The sequence below is a fragment of the Electrona antarctica genome (assembly GCF_951216825.1).
Source record: "Electrona antarctica genome assembly, chromosome: 6".
Classification (NCBI taxonomy): domain Eukaryota; kingdom Metazoa; phylum Chordata; class Actinopteri; order Myctophiformes; family Myctophidae; genus Electrona; species Electrona antarctica.
In genome coordinates, this window is record NC_136811.1 from 13,320,712 (window position 1) to 13,345,012 (window position 24,301).

The following is a 24,301-nucleotide window of genomic DNA, read 5'->3' on the forward strand; positions in this document are numbered from 1 at the left end:
TATTTCCTATTCACTAGTAATGCTCTAATGCTCATTCTTGTCATTGATGTTGATGCAGTCCCTGTGTTGCTCAAACTGACTGAGTGGTTTGTCCCGGTACAATGAACAGAACACCTTACTACCGGTATAACATGTTTGAATCCATAAGCTTTGCTATGGTATTTTTTGAGTGGTGCAAACCACTCCAAAGACTGGCTTTGTACCCGTGTACCCGTGTTTGTTTGTTCGTACCAAAAAAACGAGCATGGTTACTATGGTCACTGATATTACGTCAGACGACAGCTGATCAGGCTATATAAGACCTTGCACCACTCAGTTCACACGGGTGTGATTCTTTGTAAATATTGGGCGAAGGGCTGAAAAATGTACTCCCAGATATCTCATTTGTCCATAATCAGCCCTAGAGAAAGCCGTTTTGAAAGGATTGGTAGGGGTTTGGTTTGATTATTATTGATTATTTGTCAAATAATCAGACATACTTTAACCTCCTCGAGCAGTCAGAAGATTTAATAACAGCTCAATAGTAACATGGGTGAAAAGGCTCAGCAGTAACAAATTGAGTTCCTATTATTTAAGACATTTCTATTGTAATGAACAGTACCGTCTAGCTAGAAAGAAAACAGAGTGGAGAGAAAGGGGATGGCAATGGAATCAAATTCACCACTAATATTTCTATGCATGTGCGGGCCCCTATATTTCTACATGAGACAAACCAGACTAAACACAAATGCCAAATGCATTTATTCATGCAAATTATGAATATGTATATCTACATATAACGTATAAAACAACAGTGAAGAGAAATAAAAACTACAGATGTCATATTCAAATACTCAAAATACATTACACATTCAGTTACAAACAAACTACCCCTGGCCTACACACAGTTAACATTTATTCACCTAAACACTGTTCTAGACAAAGTCTGAAATACTTAAAGTGCAAATGTACCATGAAAACTCGAATGGATGGTCAAGTGTGATAACAATTTGTTGTAAACATAGCTCCCACGCTCTTAAGACTCTGTGTTGATACTTAGATGGAGTTGGGGGGGGTGTGTGTGTGTGTGTGTGTGTGTGGGGGGCTCTTAGAAGTGCTTAATAGTGCTTGTACGGTATGTGTATGTTTATGTGTGAATCTGTGTTTCCTTGTCATAGATCCTATGGAGGATGGCACTGCAGTCTTCTATTAATTTATCTTGCTTTTCTGTCCACTTAACAGCCCAGTCCGCTCATGGAGCCGATCCGGTCCAGTTTCAGCCCGAAGCATCCTCGGTTCCACCCACCCCTCCGTGACCTCTCCGCCGGTTCCGCCCGCTTCTGATTGGCCAGGGCCCCCTTGAGCAAGCGGAGCCACGGGGTCTCGGACTGCAATGGCACGTCCGCCCATTTGGGGTACTCCGCTACCTTGACGGCCCCCGTGGAGAACATGGACGGAGGTTCCTCTGATTGGTTGCTGCTCAGCATGTTCTCCAGGTCATCAAGGGTCAGAAGGTCATTGTAGCGTTCCAGGAACTGCCCCATGAACTACAATTTACAATTTAGGCATTTTAATAGCAGACACTCTTAATCCAGAGCAATTTACAGTAAGCAAGAACAACAACGCATGGTAATACAAATACATAGAAATAGTCATCAAGGAAGTAAGTGAGAACTTAACATCCGTCTAACAGTAGAATATCTGTAGTATGCTATCTCTAAATGACATAAGTTTATCCTTTGCATATACGCCTGAAAGGTCGTCGTGGCAAGGGCAAGTGCTACGGGCTGAGGTGGAGTCTGAAGAACTACGGAGCGGAAAACCATAGACACACATAACCACACATACTGTACATGAACACAACCACACATATACAGTAGATACTGTACAGAAACACAACCACACAGAGAAACAATAAAACATAGAGACTCTCTCTTTCTCTCTCTCTCACGCACGCACGCACGCACGCACGCACGCACACACACACACACACACACAGTACAGAAACATACAGCTATACATACAGAACAATGTCATTGGGAGCATGCTGATTCAATCAACGATACATTTCATTACTCCTCCTCTCTTATCCTCAGTCTCTCCCGCATCCTTCCTCCATTCTGCCCTTTTTGATTCCTCGCTCATACCATTTGAAGACATTTCTACATGATTAGAGGTCACAGTGACCTGAGAGCTACTTTCAAAATGACAAGATCTACTGACCGGAAAAAATATTATACAATTGCTGAAAATAGCTTAAATATGGAATAGCGGTGCTGGCGTTACATATAAGACAAATGCACTTGGAATGAGAAATAGAGGGGGAGAAATGGAATTTCATTTGTAATGCTACTGACGTTTGTGCACAGCAACTCTTGAAAACAATATATTTCATTGTGGGTTGGGTTGTGCTGATCAGGCCCTTTTTTGATGTCAATCAATCAAGTCACCTTAATTCAAGTGGCAGATGCCAAAAATGTAATATTCTTTAGGGGCATGTCTTGTGATCTACCTGCACAGCCTTTGTGATCTACTGGTAGATCGCGATCTACCTTTTGGGCACCCCTGTAATAACAGTATCATGCACACAGACTGTTTGATCCACCTGTGCATTCTTCTATTTGACTTATTCTAAGGGCCCTATCTTGTGCCACCCCTTACCCCTAAACGTATTTGCCATTTTTTACCATTTTGAAAAACCTGATCTAAAAGCTGATCTACATCGACACGTTGTGAGCTTGCAGATCGGCTATTTGAACTATTTTAAAAGGTTATTGAAAATAGTAAAAAAAAAAAAAAAAAAAATGCAAAGATATAGCCCACAGTCTTTTAATAATCTATAAACTCACAACACACCACATTTAGGCCTGTAGATCTGCTATTTTGGCTGAATATTTGCCCCAGATTAGCTTATCTATTCTAGGGTTCATATACGGTTAAATTTAGGGGATGATGCCAAAGATTTGCTGCTCGTTGATCGCATAATGAACGCCCAATGTCTATTCTACATGGCTAATCGTGCGTATATACCTGCACAGCATCAGGGGACGGGTGCAGAGCGCGCGCCTCTGTTCTCTCCAGCGGTGCCAGCAGGAGCAGAATGGCACAAAGCAGCACAGGGCACAGCATGGCAGCGCAGATCTAGGACAGCCACGGATCACTAGCGGGGGTCACAAAGCCTGGGCACGACTTCACACAACACTGGCACCGCCCACACACACCAGACACAATAGTTATGAGTGTGAAAAGGACACAGCACTTGTGACACTGATACAGATTAATTGGTATACATCCGGCACAATGTTCTTTAATTCTGGAAGTTATATTTGATATTCTATTCTTGTGTGAAGACACTGTGTTGGAATGTTGCCACTGACATCAAGGACATGTAATGTTCACGTGGCAGCATCAAGGCATTGATACTGATGTCTGGAAAATGCCACAATAAACTTGGCAATGGACTTTCTATAAAACTGCTATTACTGTTACAGTTATGAAGGTGAATGAAAAGGGATATTGATTCAAAAGTTATTAAAACGATGTACCTCTTTATCACGACTAAAGCATGCAATGTAAGTGACGAACAAGTCTGTGTATTAAAGATTGTATACCGTTACATTATAATCCGATCCCACAAAATGCTGAAAAACTGCTTTGTTATAGGCTATATTATTTTATATTTGGTTATAAAAGACCATACTACACCTGAGTCTGACCGTACAAAACAATTTGGCTCATCATAATAGTGCATAATTCTTTGAAAAGGGAAATAAGACACTCACCTTCCCCTGTGTGATACGTCTTTCCCGACAAGTCTCTCTCTGTGTGTGAGTGTGTTGCTCTTACAGGCTCCTCTCCATCACAGTCCCTCTTCCTCCCTCAGTTACCTCTCACTTGTTTGCACCTGCTGAGAGCAGCATCACGATGTGTCTCTCACCAGGCCCCTCCCTCTCTCCTCCTCCCGATCTGTCCGTCTGTCTGTCACACTGATGGAAAACCAAAGGATGAATTTGCTCGCTTTGTTCACTTGGCAGAGGTTGAATGTTGGGGCATCGGGCCAGGGTGTGGGTGTTGTGGGGGGGGGGGGGGCTTTTCCATGCAGTGCCAGAGATCAGCCCCACCCACTGCCACCTCTTGTCATGGGAATGCCGTCATGGCGTTGGAGTGACTGACAATTTCCCAGGGTGACTATACAGGAATGCTGGAGAGCCTGTGCATTTCCCTGCATCCAGGGAGCTGGCAAGGAGGCCTAGTGGACCCACTGACATCTCACAAATAAAAAAATAAACTGTGCTCACTGTACTTCAAGCAAGTTCTGCTCAAGTACAGTGCATACCCAGTGGTGGAAAGTAAGCTTAAGTACTTTACTCACTTTACTGTATATACACACACTTCTATTCTACTACGTCTCAGAGGCAAATATTGTACTCTTTACCCCACTATAATTATTTGAAAACTTTAGTTACAAGTTACTTTGTAGATTTTGATTAGTGAACATATCTTATCCAATTAAGCCCTACTTTATAGGTAATCTATTTGACAATAGCTGATCTACAAGCTCACTTGACATGCCACATTGCAAAGCAGAGAGTTTGTACATCTATTTGATTTTTTTTTTTTTTTTTTTTTAAACTTCTTATAGAACTTTTACTTGAACAGTATTTCTACATCGTGGTATTGCTCGTTTTACTCTGCAACAAATCGTAGTACTTCATCTCCCACCACTGCTAAAATGCAATGTAGTTTGATCATGATTCATGGTCCATGCCACTGAAGAGCACTTCTTAGCCTACTAAATTCAAAGGGCAAATGACTGCTAGCTGGAAATTAAGGGTCCCAGTCATGTGCTGCACCGCTCTAAATTCATTTAGGTAGTCATCACATTATGGTTGCTGTCGGGTGATAACCTTGTATGTACAAAACAGATCTTTTTATATTCCCCGTCAGCTAGAGATATATTAAGGTTTCTACCCAAGTGCAATGTTATGAAGGCATTAGCTGTTGAAAGACCTGTGACCCCCCCCAAAAAAAGAAACCCACTATGACTCACCTGCACAAATGATCAATTTCAATGATGTATCATTTTAGAACTGTTCCAATATTGTGTGTTGACACTGTTTACTAGTACATCATCATTGTACCCTCTATGGCACTCTCTCCCTGAGACAAGACAACACTGGTACGTTGTGTGTTCCTTTACAAAGTGCTCCTAAACAAATTACCAATTTATATTACTTCACTATTAAACCTCTGTGTAATAGCCTATATCTCTCAGGACAAAATGTCATTACATGTTCCTGAGGTCAACTCCAAACTTTGAAAGACCGCATTTAGTTTTTATGCTCCAGACATGTGGAATAATAGACAATGCACTTTATATTTATTCCCAGATATTGTATACCGAGCTGGTTTCAATGACTGAACAAAACGTCAGTCATCCATAAAAAAAAAAAATCACACCCATGTGAACTGAGTGGTGCAAGGTCTTATATAGCCTGATCAGCTGTGGTCTGACATGTCAGTGATCATAGTAACCATGCTCATTCTTTTGGGCCCCACGTACAGGTACACACAAACACAGATACAGCCAAAGCTGGTTGTTGGAGTGGTTTGCACCACTCAAAAATATCACTTGTGTTCATGTTAAGCAATTCACTGTGCCTCAATATTGCATCTTTACCTAAAATCAGAGTTCTTAACAGTTTAAGTTAAAGTAGTGTGATGTGAATTGCTTTGTTACACTACTTTTAATATACATCAAATATCACAATTCAATAGATACGTCATGTTGAGCTAATATGATATACTAGCCAGTTTTACTTCCCATACAAATGTTCACAGCTGTGTCTGGATTTCCCGTCACTGTACTTTAAACACACCAACTTGTCTTATTCACATTAGCCTCTCCATCTCATTTGTCTCTGGTCCTTCCCAGGGCGTGTTGACCGCTCTTCTCTGCTGGGTAAGTTACAGTCTGTCAGAGCCATCTGCTCCCTGGACCCCCTGAAGCCAAAGTGCCACAGCTCTAGCAGGGTTACACACAGACACACACACACACACACGATCCAACACATGACCCAAACATATTCAGAAATAGACACAACTATGTAATCCCCAAAAATGTGCGTCACACATCAAGGCAGATTAATGTCCTCCTAGTAAAAACAGAATCACACCCGTGTGAAGTGAGGGGCACTAATATATTAAAGTCTCTCATGTTGATTAGGTGATGTAAAACAAACTGTGCAAACAAACATTAAACACCATTAAAAATAAGGGACAACAATATGACGTAAATGACACATGACGTAAATGTTCCCTTCATTGTCAAACATTGAACTAAAGACAAACATTAAACCTGTGTATAGGAGGGGCACCCCTCAAACTAAACATACCCCAAAATAGGTTTAGTCAAGGAGTGTATAGTGATGGAATAGGTTTAGTTAATGAGGAACAAATGTTTGTGTAATGAAATCATTTAAAAAATCTATATATACACACACAAAGGGGAAAACCACCCATTTTCAACATCATTAATATACCTTAGAGCTGTTGTGTGTGTGTGGAAATAATAAAAAAGTCCCCCCTTTGCGTTTCCTAGAACTGTAATTATGAAAAAAAATCACACCCGTGTGAACTGAGTGGTGTAAGGTTTTATATAGCATGATCAGCTGTGGTCTGACGTAATGTCTGACGTAATGAAATCATTATTATTATATAAGGTAAGGTATTATATAGCCTGATCAGCTCTGATCTGACGTAATGAAATCACACCCGGATGTGATTTCACAACTGGCCTTTTTTGTGCAGAAAAAATGAGCATGGTCATCCAGTTCACCCGGGTGTGATTTAATCACGTCAGAAATTATTTTGAACATAGCAACCATGCTCATTTTTTCTGCACACAAAAGCCAGTTGTAGGAGTGGTTTACACCACTCAAAAATCATTAACATGGTGAAACACATCTTGATGACATCATCAAGATGTGTTTCACCATGTTAATGATTTTTTTCAGACCTCTAGTTCTAGGAAACACAGAATGGGGGAACGTTATTATTTCCACCCAACAGCTCTAAGGTACATTGACATAGAAAAATGTTGAAAATGAGTGTAATGCCCCTTTAAGGGTTTTTGTTTTGAGTCAGCGATGGCCATGGAGGCACAGGAAAAAAGACACAAGGCCAGTTAACGGTGGATCTGGAGGTCGTTGGTTCATTATTATTAATCTAAACCGAACAAAACAGCATTAAATATACATAGCCACCATGACTCAGTGCACGATTATTATCCTAGGATTACATCGGATTGGTGATAAGTGGTACAATTAAGTAGATAGTCAGCAAGGGCCTTTACATAATCAAATGCAGAGTGCCCCCCCTCTCGTCTTTTGGGAGAGGAGCGCGTGGGCGAGAGCGGAGAAGATTAGCAACTAGGGTAAGCGCAAGGAGGGTGAGCATAAATACATGTGATGTCAGCAAAGAGTGGAGCCTTTTTGGAGAAAAGTAGGCGGATGAATAAGACTCAAAAGAGACATGTTACAAAAGGAGGCTGGAGGAGAGCAATGGGAGAGTGAACATGTCAGGGTCGACAAGAAATAACATGCTGCCATGTTCAACAGCAGGGAACAGGACAGTGAATGCATTTTACATGAGATTGGTTAAACACAGACATTCAATGTGACAGAACAGGCAGAGAAAGAGGGGGGGGCAGGAAGAGAGACAAGGAAGACTGAATCGAGGCAGTAACAGTGTCGGGGCAAGCTGTTGCTGGCCAGAAGGTACTGCACACCACAGCTGTCCAAACACATACTAGTGGACTTTCAGTTCGCCTGCTAATGAAGGTGTAAATCTAGCTGAACTGACCAACACCCCCCTCCCCCCTATGAGAAATGTAGCTTCAAAGTTGACAAGGATTTTCACACTCTCAGCTCAAAATATTTTTTATTCAGCTCATTACAATAGTCACATGTTTTAAAAAAATATTAAATGCTAGGAAAAGGAAGTACAATACGTCAGATACTACATTGACAGAAATCAGAACAGAGACAAACGGGTGAAAAATGACAGAAAAACAAATTGACAGAAAGAATGACAAAAGCCAGCAGCTCAGTTTCTGAGACGAGCTCGTCGTGATGTGCGAGCTATCGGTGTGGTCACTTTGGGGGTCTCGCTCTCCGTCATTACGGCATCTGATGGCAAACAAGAAAATATCGTAGGTCATTAAATGGGGCATTTAACATTTCGATTTGTTCAGTGTACAAAACACAAGCATGTATCGCCCAACGTGCCACTAGCGGTCACTAGTGGCCGCTAGTGGCCATTTCCTGTCAGTCTGTCCTATAAAGACATAAAAGCCCCAAAACAAATAAAGTTGTTGTGCGCTCACCTTCATCCTCCTCTTCGTCACTGCTGAAAGTGATGGCTTGCTTCTTGGACTTGCGGGTCCGTCTTGGAGTGACAAAGACGTCATCGTTACGTTGGGAGACTGAAGACCTTGGCGGACCTGTGACCGTGGGTAAATTAGACTGTTAGATCAAAGTTTCATGGCACGATAATATCCTTTAAGCCAAGTACTCCAAATCCCCTGGCTTGAATTTCTTTGAACTGTAGTGGGTAGGTAGGTACCAGGACATGTATGCATTGATAAAATGTATAATCAATGAAACATGTTCCTTACAGACAAACGCCATAGGATTCAATACAAAAGGGACACCGACCTTTCTTGGGCTTGCCCCGGCCTCTGGCGGCTAGTGGTGTAGCACAGATGGACTTTCCGGAACCGGAACCGGAAGCAGAACCCCCCTCCTCCATCTCAGGGCTCTCTACGTTCTCCAGTCCCCGTGTGTGGACCGCCGTCAGCCGCTTCTCAAACTCATCCACCTGGGCCTAGTGGTGAAGACAAGCTTATGGTCAGCATCCTACACATCCACGATACTATGCAGTGAAACATTTGTCCAAAACCGTTACCCTTCAGGAAATGTGACTAAATTGGAACACAATAGTAGTCACAAGCTCTTTAATACTTTATTGGTTTGACATGTATAAAACCCACAGACACTTACACAATATTAAAATGTCTGAGAGAAAGTGGTCGACACTGTAGTACGTAGGGATTAAAAGTAAAAAAAGTAAAAAATTGAAAATATGCGTTAGGCAAAGTCCTAAACTGCCATTAAGTGAAATGGCGTGAAAGGAGGCCCCCACCCACACACGCTGTGTTTCATGAACAATTGGTACAATATGTAAAGTTAGGATCAGATGTTTTGGTAGTGATGCAGACAAACAGAAATTGCAGATTGAAGCTTTAACCTTTGCTTTTATGAAATATCAGAGATCAGTTAGGGTTTTCTGGGAGATTGAACATGCATCACTATTGCTAGTTTGATCACTTCAAATAACAACCCTAGGATTCTCAATGCACAACATGCTGATTTCTATTAGAATCTAAATGACTGAAATCAATCGTGGAGACTGAACTTTAATTCATGAGTGAGAGCAATAGTATGTGAAAATGTGGCATTCATTTACAGTCTTCTGCAGGCGCATGGTAGATTGCCTTTTGTAGGAGTAATTGCAATTCTTTACGCCTACACAATTTCTCTTGGTGGGCTGAACCTCAGCCACTCTAGCCTGGAACTCACCTATGCTTTTTATGGCATAGGCAGCTCCCGGCAGGATCCGCCGGGAGAAACTATGCGCAGCTGCGCGACATGAGACAGAGCGAGAGGAGTGTGTGTGTCAATTTAACAAAGGTGCAGACGATCAGAAATCAGCAGAGTGAGCGATGTTTGCGCTACTCTATGCCGAATTGAAGTGGACTCTGACCCAGACTTTTTTTTTCCCTCCCTGGAAATAAAAACGTCTGGGTTTCCGAGGCTACAGCCACTCTGACCTCCAACTCCAATAGGACAAAAAAAACAGACATCACATTGTCCAGTGCCCAGCTCTGAATGTCAAGATTAAACCAATCAGATTCCAATCCGGAAAAGCAAAAAGAAAAATCAGATTTGGGTTGCCACTTGCCAGTGTAATACATTCAATAGCTGATGGTGTGGTGCAAGAGGGTGGGCAAGCCACCTGTCAGATGAGCTTTGTATGTTGAATGCATCTGTATACTTGTATTGTACACAATACACATCCATGTCTGTTTCATGAGTGTCCCATGGGACCCGCTTGAAAATGAGACTGCACCTCAAGGGGCGACTGTGGCTCAGGAGGTAGAGCAGGTCGTCCAATGATCCATGGGTCGGTGGTTCGAATCCCGGCTCCTCCTGTCTACATGTCAAAGTGTCCTTGGGCAAGACACTGAACCCCAAATTGCTCCCGATGTGCTGGTTGGTACCTTGCATGGCTTCCGCCGCAATCGGTGAATGAATGGGTGAATGTAATGCACAATCTATGTAAAGCACCTTGGATAAAGGCGCTATATAAATGCACCATTTAAGGGGCCATGCCTTCAACACAAAACTGAAAGAAAAGCGGACTTATTTTAATTCTACTGGTGCAGTTGAAGAGCTGGTGTGTTTTTGTGGTACCTTAAACAGGGGTTTGGCTCCACGGCGGAGCTTAGCGGTGATGGAGAGCAGAGGCTGGTAGACGCCAGGCTCCGTTAGCTTGTCGCTGTAACACTCCCAGCACTCCTGCAGTCTCTTCAGGCCACGCTCACACATGGACAGCAGCGACAGGGCCACGGCCACATCACACCACTGGCGCTCAGTCCTAAAGAGAGGAGACGTGTGCACGTTAATTTGGGCACGCGGGTGGGTGCATATGAATGTAATGCATAAAGGGCTTTGCAAACGTGAAGCGAGGAACGCAGGCGTTGTTGCCTGGATTGTCTGTTGAGGAGGGGCGCAACAACGCAAGCATAAAAAAAAAAAAGCTAAACAGAATCCAGGTCTGGTGAGTCATGGGCGTGTGCACGTAACGAGCACAACAAATTCACGGGACCACGCTCACGTAAATACGCTTGCATTGTCGCACCGCGACTTCTCCGAGCAAAAACGCAGGTCTCATTGAAAATGAACTATAGCTGCGTTTTATCGCTCCCCGTTTGCAAGGCCCTTTAGTCAAACGATTTGTCACACACACACACACACACACACACACACACACACACACACACGTGACGTTACCGCAGTGAAATTTGTTCTCCGCATTTGACCCATCTCTTGGAACGGTGAGCCGCAGCCGTGCCGCGCTCGGGAATCATTTGATTTGACCCCCCCAATCCAACCCATTGATGCCGAGTGCCAAGCATTGGGTCCCATTTTTACAGTCTTTGGTATGACCCGGCTGGGGATCGAACCCCCGACCTCCCCGTTTCAGGTCGGACACTCTAACCACAAGGCCACAGTCTTGGTTCCCAAACTGGGGGTCACCAAAATAGTGAGGGGGTACTCGGATGTCTTCTCAGTGAACATTAATCAAACCAATATACAGGTGTATACACAGTATCTGCACATTTCTAAAGGACAATTTTAATGCCAAATTGTCAAAACGTTTGGGAACCATTGCATTAGTGTGCCTGGCACACAAGTACTTGAGACTGGAGAGAAACCAACTGGAGTCAATCACTTGACTCAAAGGGAAAAAAACTGAATGAATTACATGCATGTCCAAGGTAACCGAGTCTGTGATGTCCATCAATACATTCATAAAAACTTGGGGGCGGAAGGGAAACGTGATTAGAAACATACAAAAGATATGGGTACAGTAATTGAAAAACCAGGACAGAGAGCCCCGGGCTTTCACCCATTTCTCCCTCCCACCTTGGAACATGTCATTGAAGCAGCTATTGTGTCATTCGGAGACGGACTCGCTTTGTGGTCCAGGGACGGATTGGTGACGCACAGCCGAGCAGAAGACCCCAAGCAGTGGGAACTGAATTACAAGGCCAATATGGAGGGGGGGGGGGGGGGGGGTTAGAGTATGACTTTGAAAGGTTAGCGTGATACTTATGGATCATGTGTGGGCATTCAATGTCTGACACTGGCAAGTGGATTTTATACATGACTTTGTTTACTGAAATCTGGCATCCGATTACTGTGTAAGATCAGCCATGGAGAGAAGAGGGGACATGGATAGAGTTTCCTTGTACAGGGCTGGCCTGGGTCAAAAAAGTACATAGCAGATACTCTACCGCCTGCTCTGGCATATGCCCTGTACATCAAGTGGCATTGTATGAAACTACAAGGGAAATGACCAATATCACCATAATAATTTGACCAAGAGCTGCTGTTTTGTGGATACAAAACACCTAATTTAAGTGCACAAATGACCAAAGATTTTCATTTCTACATAGAGTTAAACGATGTTACTGTATAGTGACCATGAAGGGAAAGAGTGAAAAAAAAGGGCAAGGAAGTTTTGCTCACTTTGCAGTCCTGAAGCGCTGACACAGTTTCTCAACCAGAGACTCTGTCTGCCGCTCTTTGGTGATGTATGAAAACAGCTGCCTGAAAAGCAAACACAATTTTTGTTGCCTTAAAACAAAGACAAAATTGATACATTGAATCATGGCGCCCTCATATTAAAACTCATCCATCGCCACTAGGGGGCGCCAAAAGGCCCTGACCGCCATCATATATCTTTTATATATTTTTATTTTTTTCAAAAAAAAAAGCCATGTTATAAAACACGAAAAACACGTCCTTGGCGCTCCAGGACATCATGAAAAAGAAGTTAAATAAGTCCTTGGCGATGGATGAGTTAACAAGGTTTCATTTGGCATTACTCTCAAAAGTCTTGAGACTCAAGTCTGACAAGTCCTTCACAGTGAGAAATCCTTAAACAGAGACACACACACACACTCACTTCATGATGGTATTGAAGTCTTCTGTGCTCATGCCTCTCTCTGGATCAGACAGTCGGCTGATTATGTCTGGCAGCAGGTTGTAGATGGCGTTATCCTGAGGAAGGGTTGAAGGCCGTTAAGGAGACAAGTACTTTAGATACCGCGCAATGACAGCGCATTATATCGTGCCTCTTGTCTTTAATAAAGCTTTATTTATATAGCACCTTTTAAGTGCTTAACAGAAAAATATATATATTGATTGCAATACCCAAAAAGTAATAAAGCTCATTTGTTCTGAAAGAAAATCTTTTCTCTGCTCCGCATAATACAACTTTATTTGTAACACCTTTCGTGACATGAAAGGCAGCTCAAAGTGCTTCACAGAGCAATAGAGAAAGAAAGCAAAGGCATACAATCTTAAAATAGCAGTAATGCAATACAGTGAGGACGTGAACAACAAGGATTTTAAAAGCTAAACTAAAAGCAAGTGTGTAGAAATGAGTCTTGAGCTGCGCTTTATAAAGTTCTACAGAGGCTGCCTGATGAAGGTATAGTGGGAGTTTGTTCCACGCCGTCGGTCGTAGAAGCAGAAAGCTGCTTCAGTGTTTTTTTAGGATAAAAAAAAGAAAATCACACCCGTGTGACGTGAGGGGCGCTCTTATCATCATGACGTCTATTTGCTCAGACACTGACGTAAAATTCTCCATTCATTGTCAAGGGGGAATTGAAGGTTTGTGTAGGATGAAAATAGTCACTAAGCAGTTTTGCTCAGACACAAAATTACGTAACATTTTCCATTCATTGTCAATTGAACCTTTGTGTAGGATAGCCGATTTGCTCAGATACATGACGTAAATTCACCATTCATTGGGAATTTATTCTCAATGGGAATTTAATGTTTGTGTAAGAAAAATGGCCAGTCATTTTCAATGGCATACAATGTTTGCGATTACACACACCCCCTCAAAGCTGGACATAGGAGGGGCTAGCACGCCTCAAAAATAAAATGGATTCTGGTCAGCTTGTACTGTGTACCATGTACCTTAGAGGCCAATTCGTTGAAGAAATTGAGGGCCAGACTGGCGATGTGAGGATGGGGGTCAATGAGCAGCACGGCCACCTCGCTGACCTGCCCCTTGACCTTCAGCACGTCTTTCAGCACAAGCTGGGTCAGCACCGTCACAGCTGTCTGTCTCACTGACGGAACTTCGTCACTCAGCCTGGAGTGAAAGGAGGAGAAAAGGTTTTTATTGGCAGGGCAATTCAAATTGGACTTTAATCATATTGCTTTTAAGACATGGCGCCTCTGCGTGTTGTTACATGCAGACATGCAGCTTCGGCATGTTGTCCCAGACAGTTTCTGCATGTTGTAGAGACATGCAGCTCCTGCATGTTATGTTAGAGACATGCAGCTCCTGCATGTTATGTTAGAGACATGCAGCTCCTGCATGTTATGTTACAGACTTTAACACCTTGATGGCCCGGACCTATTTAATCCATTAATAAAATGTGCCCATCATTTATAGCGCCCGGACCACTTTCACCGGGGCACCAGAAGTTGTGAATGTCTGTGTAGCAGCTAACAATAACCACACCACTCTAGAGTCGATCGACAACGGATAAAACGGACAAATAAATCTATCGCGACTAGCGACTGGACAGCAGAGCGCCGTCTAACACAGGATCTTTTCAGAATTAGACGGGATGATTTAGATCACGAGTTATGAACGTTTTAAGATTTTCGTTTTCGTCGGCTAAACAGGCAGGGAACATTTTCGATGACGCGTCACTGTTGTGCAACACCGAGGATTGGGCAACAAGCGCTCCTAGGCTGTGGAGTGATGCGATCGGTTTTGATATCATTAATCTCCGTCCCGTTTATCAATCTCCGTCTGGGGCACTTGACCATGAACTTGACGGTGATCTCCGTCTGGGGCCTCTAAACTGTTAATCTGCTCTGAAGAAGGCTATTGCTGAAACGTGTCAGTGTTCAATATGAGAAATTGCATCTGAGCCAGTCTTGCATCCTATATTTTGGAGTGCCGCTTTTTTCCCCACTTTGCTCTGTAACATAACATGCAGATTCTGCATAACTCATAAACCAACAGAGACACGCAGCTTCTGCATATTATTGTCCCAGACGTCAGTTTCTGCATGTTGTGTCACAGAGGCCAGAGTGGCCTGGATCGGAGACAAGATCACAGCACTTTATAGATTGGCAAGTATTGACAGACAGCCAATAACCATGAATTAGTTCAATTTTGTTGCGTTAAAATAAAATTATGCACAATGATGCGATGTTGACGAAACTCTTACATAGCTACCCTACACAGTCGAAATAAGATGCTCATCAATAAACTAAGTTTAATTGGGGAAGCTAAAAATATATTGACAGTACTGTACTGCACAACACATTTCCTGTTACCAGAACAATTCGCAATTCCCGTTATGAAGAGTACTGCAACAAAATGGTCATCGTTGGCTCATTTAAGAATACAATGGTAAATAATGGGATGCACCAGTAGTATGGCATTCTGAAATAGTTTAAAAAACAAGCAAAGTACAAAAGAAGCTCATTAACCGATTGAATGGCAGAGCAGGGCTCCTGGCAGAGGATCAAACACACAAGACCACGGCCTGTTAATGTTGACGTCCGCCAATGCTTGGCTACAGCCGAATCTATGGCTACGTAGAGAAAGACTCAGCCATAAAGAGGGCAATTAGTTTTAATGCCCTTATCAGGAGACTCCAGGGCAGGCGGTTGGAGAAGTGTGGCCTGACGGAGGTGTGAGCGTGGGAGACAATTAGAGAGTACCGTGAAATGCTTATCGCGTAGAAAAATGCAGAGGACGACGCCAGGTGACTAATACTGCAAAAGCACAAAACGTTTCATACATCTTGAAAAGCCTCAGCTACAGAATAGAAGCTGCAATTATAATTAAGCACACACACACACACACACACACACACACACACACACACACCATAAAAAGGAAAGCAGTAGTTCTGTTGTTCTGTGTGGCGTTCATGTAAAGCGGGAGGCGAAGCAGACAGACAGTCATTATGCGTTTTTTTCCTCTTATTTGAACTTCCCTTCCCAGTGTGAGGGCCAATGCAGGACACCCCCCCAACCTTCACCCTCAATTATTCTGCCCACCCATCCACGTATAATTACGACAGACTACACATTATTTTCAGGAACAATGTGGAACACAGTAGTAATTACGCAGTTGTGTCCAATTCTTAACGTGACGATGGTGGTGTATGTGTGCGTGTAACCATTGCCACCACACACATTCATGGAGATCCCTGAACTCTCCCAAGTTGGTGCATCATAGATGCCCGTCATAGACGTCAACTACCCTGACAACATACTGCACTACTAGTAGTAATAATTTAACCACTCCAACCAGCTTCAACGCATCCATTTTCAAAATGCGACCAGCTGTCATTAAAGAGAAGGGAGAAATAAATACAAGGAGAGAGATAACAGAAAGGGAGAGGGGGGAGGAAACCAGGGAGGTACGTACTATAATGTACGTTATATTCTGTCATGGTTGTATAAGATAGGAGGAAAAAAATAAATCACATTATCTAATCACTTAGGTATCCAACACCCCCTCGCTCGTTCTAGTCACGCGCTCTCCTCTCTCCATTTAACCTGACCCAATAGCGATGTGTGTGTGTGTGTAAATACACACACACACACACACACTTTACCTGTACTAGCTTGACCATTATTTAGTTGTTTGGTGCTTCATTGTGGAACATGACGCACCAAACCGTCGCTGCTTATAGTATGCCTGTATTAGTGAGTGGATATTAGTGAAGACAAGAGTGGTTTATTTGTCAGACGGAGGTGGAGCTGATCACAACAGACCGTCCGAGGGGGCACGACTTGCGGGTGTGCCGTGTTTACAACTAAAGTGGCCATTACTGCATGTATCAGGCTTTTCCCCAAAGTAATTTGTATGAACTGTGTCACTCACGAATCACCATGTGCTTAAAGATTATTTCTAAGCACAAAATTGTTTTCCAGACAATTATTTCTTATACAAATCCAATATTTTCTCCTCTCATCCTTATTTCAATACAGTAGCAAATTATTGAATACTCTTTTCCCACACTCTGCTGCCCGTTTGTAAATCAATTCAGTGATTTAAATCGTGATGCAATCTATCATTACATGCCTAGGAACAAGGGTCTCCTCATCTCTCCAGCTCCCCTCAACACCCCCCCACAGAAAGACATCTTGAGTGAGGGGTGCAGCCACAATGACACTGGATAAGTGAATTCAAATGCCTTTTTTCCATGATATTTGCCTCAGATAAATGTGTTATTTCGCTCTCCGCCATCTGCATGCACACACAATCACAGTGTTAACCTCGCATCAGCTGATGCCCTCTGCTAATGTATGACAAATTGATTACAAATAATTACATTTTCTGTTATTCCTCTCCCGTGGTGCAGGGGGTACTCAGCATGATGTACAGTAGTGTCTCAGGGGGTACTTGACTATTGTCAAGTACCTGTTCTTTATGTCAAAAAGAACTGAACCGGTGGAAAAGGGGCCAGAGTGTACAATGGGAACTAAATGAACCCTTACGCCACAGAAGGGTTCATTGGGTTCACAGAAGGGTTCATTTGGTTTCATTTGTACATAACTCAGAGTTGAAGCATTAAAAATACAAAATAATTTCCCTAAAGAAAGAGGGGGACCATCTCTTCCTAATCTGAGAAATTATTATGCATCACAATAACACAATTAAGACCTTTAATATGTTGGTGTGATGATGAATGCGAGGCAAAATGGAAAGCTTTGGAAATTAAAAAGCAACATCCCTTTTCAGACTTTAATTGGAAATAAACAGGCCAAGTCCTATGACATTTTGGACCCAGTCGCAATATTTACTTTAAATATCTGGTTCAAAGTCGTGAAACGGTTCAGAATGGAGAGGACAATCAGGGTGTTGAGGTGGCCCGCTTACGATCCAGATTTTAAGCCTGGTGTGTATGATCAAACTTTCAGGCGATGGGCTCGGTATGGTTTTTCCTCTTTTAGTACTTCCATGGATGGCAATGCGTTTTTGAAAAACTGAAAAATATGTGCATGTGTATAGATAACATGGACTTTTTTTAGATACCGTCAAGTACGAGAGTACTTCATGGGTGAGGTGAAAGCTTCTGAGCCGGTGGCCTCAAACGATCTCATACAGGTTCTTATACAGGCATATAAACATGAGTCCAAAAGAGCAGTGTCTCTAGTGTATACAAGCCTTGGTTTCAGCTAGGACCAACTCCACAGAGTACATTAAAACCAATTGGGAAACTACAGAGGAATGGGAAATGAGGAATGTGCAAAACACAAATTATGTCTACCAACTCAAGAATGTTGAGAGAATTCTGTTGGAAGAACCTAAGGAGATTTTTTACAACACCTAAAATTAAGACAATTGAAAACAGAACAGCCATGCTGGAGACAGTGTAGAGGGATACCGGAGAACTCGCCAGTTTACCAAGTCACCGCGGCGAACAGTCTTCATCAATGTCATCGTTATGCCAACATGCCGTCTTCATCAGTGTAGTATGTCAAACTCAGATGTTAGTTAATTTCCAAAGTGATCAAATTATTTTGTGCAATTAAATGGTCAGCTAGATAATGATAAAAGAGGTGAGGTGAGTATGTGAATACTAATGATAAGCAGGCCTACCATTTCAGGATATGTTTACTAATGAATTACATTGTTTCGGTACTTTGGTGTTAGCATTCCTACTTTCTCTAGTGTTAACTCTACCATCCTTTCTCTCAATGCAATTTAAATGAAGGTGAAGTAAAACTAAAAAGGAATATAACGGGTATTATTACTAGGTTCACAAGTTGCATCATTCTCAAGTAGGCCGCCGGGCACGTACAGGTCTAGTATGAAAAATGCAGCCTTTTTTTTTCTTCTTTAGTTTCCTTTTTGTCTCTTGCTTTGTTTTCCCCGTTTTCTTTTTTGTATAGTCTTGTATAGTTTTTTTTCTCTTTCCCATTTGTTGTTAGTCTTTTTATCAATAAAAAAAAATAGATATTGTACAATACATCGTATCGGCATTGACTGACATACTCCCCGATTTTAAATTAAATTATTGAACGCAGGTGCAACCCTCTTACCTGGCATAGAGGTTCTGTGTCCAGGGCTCCAGGATGTTGGGGAAGCGTACCGTCAGGTCTCCCAGGGCCACGATGGCGTTGGCCCTCACCACAGGAAGACTGGATCGCTCCAGCACGGTGAACAGCAGACGGATGTGCTCCTCGCACACCGACGGACTGATCGAGGAAGGACGATAAAGAAAAACATTGTTAGATTATATTATGTCAATCTGCAAGTTAGTATAGCAGTCCGTTTATGTGTGACTGCAGTACAACGCACGTCATGTTTTATTGCTAGACTTGTGCATAGGTTCGAATTAATTATATTTATTAGGACAGAACTCAAGTGAACATTTTTGTATGTATGCAAATTTCATATTTGAAAGCATTTCTTAAATACAGGTTTTGTCCGACCATAATTTAAATGTTTTTATTTGCATTATTTTACCTGATCATCATGAACTGAGAGAGAGCCATGCAGGCAGCAGCCGTGAGCTGTGGGTGGGAGTAACGTCCTGGTGAGCTGCACACTCTCACCAGTAGGGGCAGGAACTCGGAGAGCAGGTTCCCCTCTAAAACAGTGAAAATACTTAGTTTTTAACAACAAACGGGAACACACACAGACCAGTAGGTTCTCCTTTAAACAGTGAGACTATACAGTGAGAACATTTGCGTCTTTTACCACAGGAGAGAGAACAAACGGTGTTACAACACCAAGAAACATTTTCTAGAAAAAGCCAAGAGCATGGCTCGCTGGTGCGCGTTAGAACAGTGTCCTTACCAGCCAATAGTTCAGTCTCGCATATCTTCCTGATGAGCTCTGCCTCTGCGTCCTCAGCAGAGGCGCCAACCAAGCCAAGCTCCTCCTCCACAGCACTGTCATTGGCCTCCTGCTGTTGGCACAACACGCATAGAACTATTACTAAGACTACTCCATCGACCAGTCCCATACACTGCAGCTATTCATCCTTGGAATGCTCTCGATATTTTATAGTGATAGATTGTACTTGACGTTTCACCTAAAGGGGACCTTATTTTTTAGGTCACCTTAAAAATTACACAGCTGCAGTGCATCCGTCACTCACCACGCTGAAGTGATGACGGCACCGAGCCTAAACACATCCGCAATCGTATACCAAGTTGCCCATCTTACAAAATAAAAAGTGCCTGAAGGACAGAACGTGAGTTGTGCTGCCTGGCATCATTCCCTTTTATGAATCATACCCCAATTCCTCCATCTTTAACACATTGAGAGCCCACGCAAAACTGCCCAAAATCACTTTCACCTAGAAAATCCATTCACATTTTTTATAATTCAGCTGACTGTGGAGACACATGCTGGAACTTTTTACTTTGAAATGTTTTATAGTTTCCGAGTTATTTAATTTAAACGCCAAATGCATTCTCAATGGCGAAAACACAAACTTTGGCACCACGTGTTAAAATTTTTTTTAAAAAAAGTGTTGAGATTTCTGATTTTTTTTAATAAAAAAAAATATTATATATATTTTTTTTGAAAGACGTCCACAGACGTCTTGGGCACAAAATGTACTTGGCCCTTACATTGCTGCTACATTTTGTTTGTGCCAAGTTACCTTTGATTTCCTGGAGGGTCCCCTTTCCTTCTCCTGTCTCTCCTCCCTATCAACTCTCAACCTCCTCAGCTCCATGCTGACGCTGCGCTCTAGGTGAGACACCTGCCAGAACGCTACGCAGCCACACAGGGACAGCAGCTGAGCCAGACACACGGAGTTCACTGCAGGGGACAGAGGCACAATGATACAGGAGATTGAAAAAAAAAAAAAAAAGTATACAAACAGAATTCGCATGTACCTTTCAGTCACTTAGCTTCAGTTATAATTGTGCAACAAATTACAAAAAAAAGCACTTCACCTTCACTGGGGTCATCGTGGTCCTGAGATCCACACTGCGATTGGTCACCATCCTTGTCGTTTTCCTTGTCGGCAGTCTCTGTGATCTGATCCAATAAGAGGCGAGCGCACCGATGGAGGAGGTGGGAGCAGAGCTGGTCGGGGGACTCGGCCAGGAAGTAGATGAGACGGACGGCCTGTTCCATGAAGCTCTGCCAATAGGGGTCCTCCATCACCACACCTGGAGGACACAGGGAGGGAGTGGGAGACAGTCTTTTAAAATTCAAAAGTACCAATGTGAAGTTAGTTTGCAGTAAGGAATAAAACATTAGGCCATGACTCGGATGAAGACTGCATAGGTCGAAATGTTAGTTTTCTATACTAGCTCCCTTTGTTCTAAAACATTAGCCCATTAACACCACATTCTACAAATGTTGTGAATCAGTGGACCCCCACAATTATATGCATTTGGCCACAGAACCGCATCTCAAAAGATTGTTCCAGGGACCAATTGTCACGATTTTGTTGAAGTGACACGCTATGAACTTTTAAATCTGAATACTATAGCCAACCAATGTGCTGTACACACACACACACACACACACACACACACACACACACACACACACACACACACACAGTATATAAAATCTAAACTGACATGCCTTTTAATGGGCCAAGACTTGTTAGAATGACATCTTCCTTTAAGAATTTTATACAAACCATTGTGAAGAGACTCAAAAAAGAGCTGCATTCCTTTATATTACTGCTCAATGTTAACACCTGCCCCCGCCTCCCTAGTAGTGCATTTTACCTTCAGCAATGGCCTGTGTGAGGCACGTGAAGAGCTGGTGGTCCTGGGGCAATCTGAACGGGGCAGCTTTAGATTGCTGGAAGAATGAAATGAAAGTCAAACATTCTACACTGTATACACTGAGATAGTAAGAATTAAAATTTACATATCCACCACTGGAAGAGGCAAATTCTACAAAGTTACCACATGAGTTTCCCCAACGGTCTACATTTGAATATAATCAACGATGAATCTTTGAAAAAGAAAGGGTCCCGCACACCGTCAGACACTTGCCCAAATGTTGCTCTTTATTGGGTCGACGTTTCGGTCGATTAGACCATCAGGACAGAAAATCATTATTTCCCCCCCAAAAAATGAGTATAGAAATAGTCATTAATTGCGTGTAGCGATTAATCTCTTTGTGTGTAGCGGTGTTAGTGTTCTTACCTTGACATGATCTGTAATGCTACAGATGGTGATGACAGAATCTCTGGCCAACAGGAAGTCTTCAGTCACTTTCTCACCCAGAGCCACAGAACACAGAGTGTCCAGATTACTGAGGACAACCTCCCTCTCTGCCCTGTTAAGGGACATGGACAAGACATCAAGTCATTCCGCAATGATGGCAGCCGTTCTGACAGTTTAGGTTAAGTGTCACTCTCTGCCAACATCCGCTTACACATTTAACTTTACGCTGGCGCACAGCACCTCCTACACCACAATTAACCTTATAACCTTCAGTTTCATTTACCAGTGAAAATGACTGCTTTGAAAAGGGTGCACTCCATAATTGTACATAATTAACCATACAAGAATATTGTAAAAATTGACATTTCCAGCCAGTTAATTCTTTCTGAATCCCACAGACACCACAGTGTGCAGTTGACTCCCAGCGCATTCCCATTTGTCTTAAAGGTTTACCAGTGTAGCAGGATGTGAATGAGATTGTGTTTCAGGACGGACACACTTCAGGTACTGTATTGACACAAAATTGAAATCTATTCAATCTTCAGACCTTCTAAAAAATAAAATAAATCAAACAGGTAAGGGTAGGAGATGGAGTTACAGTAGGGCTAATATTCTGCAGTTTGCCTCGTGCATTTGTACACGTATACAGTACAACCTTAGCCATTTACAAACGTACATCTTTACAACACCAAGTGCCCACACAACCACACGCCATGGTGTAAGGCTGGAAAAAATTCATGTCTAGATTTCCATTTATCAAGTGCATGTCCCCTCTGTTGGCCTTCCCAGCCCCAGCCTGCTGCCCGAATAATGTGTGTGGGAGGCCCGGTTAGCAGAAGCACAGAGGAGATAAACGGGTTAGAAATGTTGTCTGGCTGGAAGAGAGGCAGCACAATGTGGGAGGACTGCAGATAATCCCCCGTCCCACCTCCCTCTCTTCCCTCCAGAGGTGGCTGTCTTTGAGAGAGATTGAGGGAACATTTTTAAAAGGAACAGTTCAAAGTGCTGGCGTCAAGCCCAAATTAATCTGGTTATAACTTTTCGGTACAATGCAGAGTAGCCAGGGCTGAGTTCTGAGTTTTGACCAACCATATCTTTTTCACTCAGACAGCTGAGGCTAGGGGGTAAGCAATACAAAGCTCACGGGAGTAAAGCTAGACGTGCTACCCTCTTCGAGCTGAGAATACAGAAGCCGTTTTGCCCTCAGAATAAGGCAGCCGGCAGCCATCAGATTATTAAAGTGTCCATAGCCAACTGAATCAGGTGTCTTCCTGCCTTCATTAAAGTGATGTTAATCTTTGGTTTGGTAGAACCTTGGGATGTATAGTTTACTGGCCATGAGATCAGTCAAAAAATAATGAGTCAATCTATATCGATTACTCCCGTGGTCTGAGTGTAGCAGAACAAATTACACTTCAGCACATAACAGATAAATTAAATAAATATATACAAAGCAATTTCTCATAGAATACATCTATTCTGTTAATCACTGAAAGCTGGACACATATTATAGAGCATTGTGGGGGGGGGTCCAGTGGGAAGGCTGGACACATCTATTAGAGCATTGTGGGGGGGGGGTCCAGTGGGAAGGCTGGACACTCATCTATCTATTGGGGGGGTCCAGCGGGGAGGGGGTCACCCCCTCCCCACTGGACACACATCTATTATAGAGCATTGTGGGGGGGTCCAGTGGGAAGGCTGGACACACATCTATTATAGAGCATTGTGGGGGGGTCCAGTGGGAAGGCTGGACACACATCTATCTATTGGGGGGGGGTCCAGTGTACATCTTTTATAGAGCATTGTGGGGGGGTCCAGTGGGAAGGCTGGACACACATCTATCTATTGGGGGGGGTCCAGTGGGGAGGGGGTCACCCCCTCCCCACTGGACACACATCTATTATAGAGCATTGTGGGGGGGTCCAGTGGGAAGGCTGGACACACAACTATTATAGAGCATTGTGGGGGGGTCCAGTGGGGAGGGGGTCACCCCCTCCCCACTGGACACACATCTATTATAGAGCATTGTGGGGGGGTCCAGTGGGAAGGCTGGACACACAACTATTATAGAGCATTGTGGGGGGGGTCTAGTGGGGAGGGGGTCACCCCCTCCCCACACATCTATTATAGAGCATTGTGGGGGGGGTCCAGTGGGAAGGCTGGACACACAACTATTATAGAGCATTGTGGGGGGGTCCAGTGGGAAGGCTGGACACATCTATTATAGAGCATTGTGGGGGGGTCCAGTGGGAAGGCTGGAC

General features: G+C 43.1%; 2 protein-coding genes across 2 annotated transcripts in view; both read right to left on the reverse strand.

Annotated features, from left to right (window-relative positions):
• Positions 1–492: 492 nt before the first annotated feature.
• Positions 493–3,368, reverse strand: nppcl (natriuretic peptide C-like). Its single transcript, XM_079502517.1, has 2 exons — positions 3,010–3,368; positions 493–1,526 (listed from the first exon to the last, which is right to left on the reverse strand). The coding sequence occupies exons 1-2, from the start codon at positions 3,106–3,108 to the stop codon at positions 1,215–1,217; spliced, it is 411 nt and encodes a 136-aa protein (XP_079358643.1). The 5' UTR covers positions 3,109–3,368; the 3' UTR covers positions 493–1,214.
• A 4,535-nt stretch (positions 3,369–7,903) lies between these two features.
• ncapd2 (non-SMC condensin I complex, subunit D2) overlaps positions 7,904–24,301 on the reverse strand; it is a 39,603-nt gene continuing 23,205 nt past the window's right edge. Inside the window, exons 19-32 of the mRNA XM_079504164.1 lie at positions 22,020–22,152; positions 21,594–21,669; positions 20,802–21,020; positions 20,504–20,664; positions 19,690–19,801; positions 19,357–19,480; positions 18,930–19,085; positions 13,818–13,995; positions 12,796–12,890; positions 12,357–12,437; positions 10,515–10,698; positions 8,697–8,865; positions 8,366–8,482; positions 7,904–8,168 (exon numbers count right to left, since the gene is read on the reverse strand). Coding sequence (XP_079360290.1) covers positions 8,086–8,168; positions 8,366–8,482; positions 8,697–8,865; positions 10,515–10,698; positions 12,357–12,437; positions 12,796–12,890; positions 13,818–13,995; positions 18,930–19,085; positions 19,357–19,480; positions 19,690–19,801; positions 20,504–20,664; positions 20,802–21,020; positions 21,594–21,669; positions 22,020–22,152 — 1,888 coding nt within the window. The 3' untranslated portion in view covers positions 7,904–8,085. The remainder of the gene's footprint in view (positions 8,169–8,365; positions 8,483–8,696; positions 8,866–10,514; positions 10,699–12,356; positions 12,438–12,795; positions 12,891–13,817; positions 13,996–18,929; positions 19,086–19,356; positions 19,481–19,689; positions 19,802–20,503; positions 20,665–20,801; positions 21,021–21,593; positions 21,670–22,019; positions 22,153–24,301) is intronic.

Coding starts and splice junctions, on each gene's coding strand:
- nppcl (XM_079502517.1), bottom strand. CDS start 3,108: ATGCTGTGCCCTGTGCTGCTTTGTGCCATTCTGCTCCTGCTGGCACCG. Junction 1,527..3,009: donor CGTCCCCTGATGCTGTGCAG/GTATATACGCAC, acceptor TGTAAATTGTAG/TTCATGGGGCAGTTCCTGGA.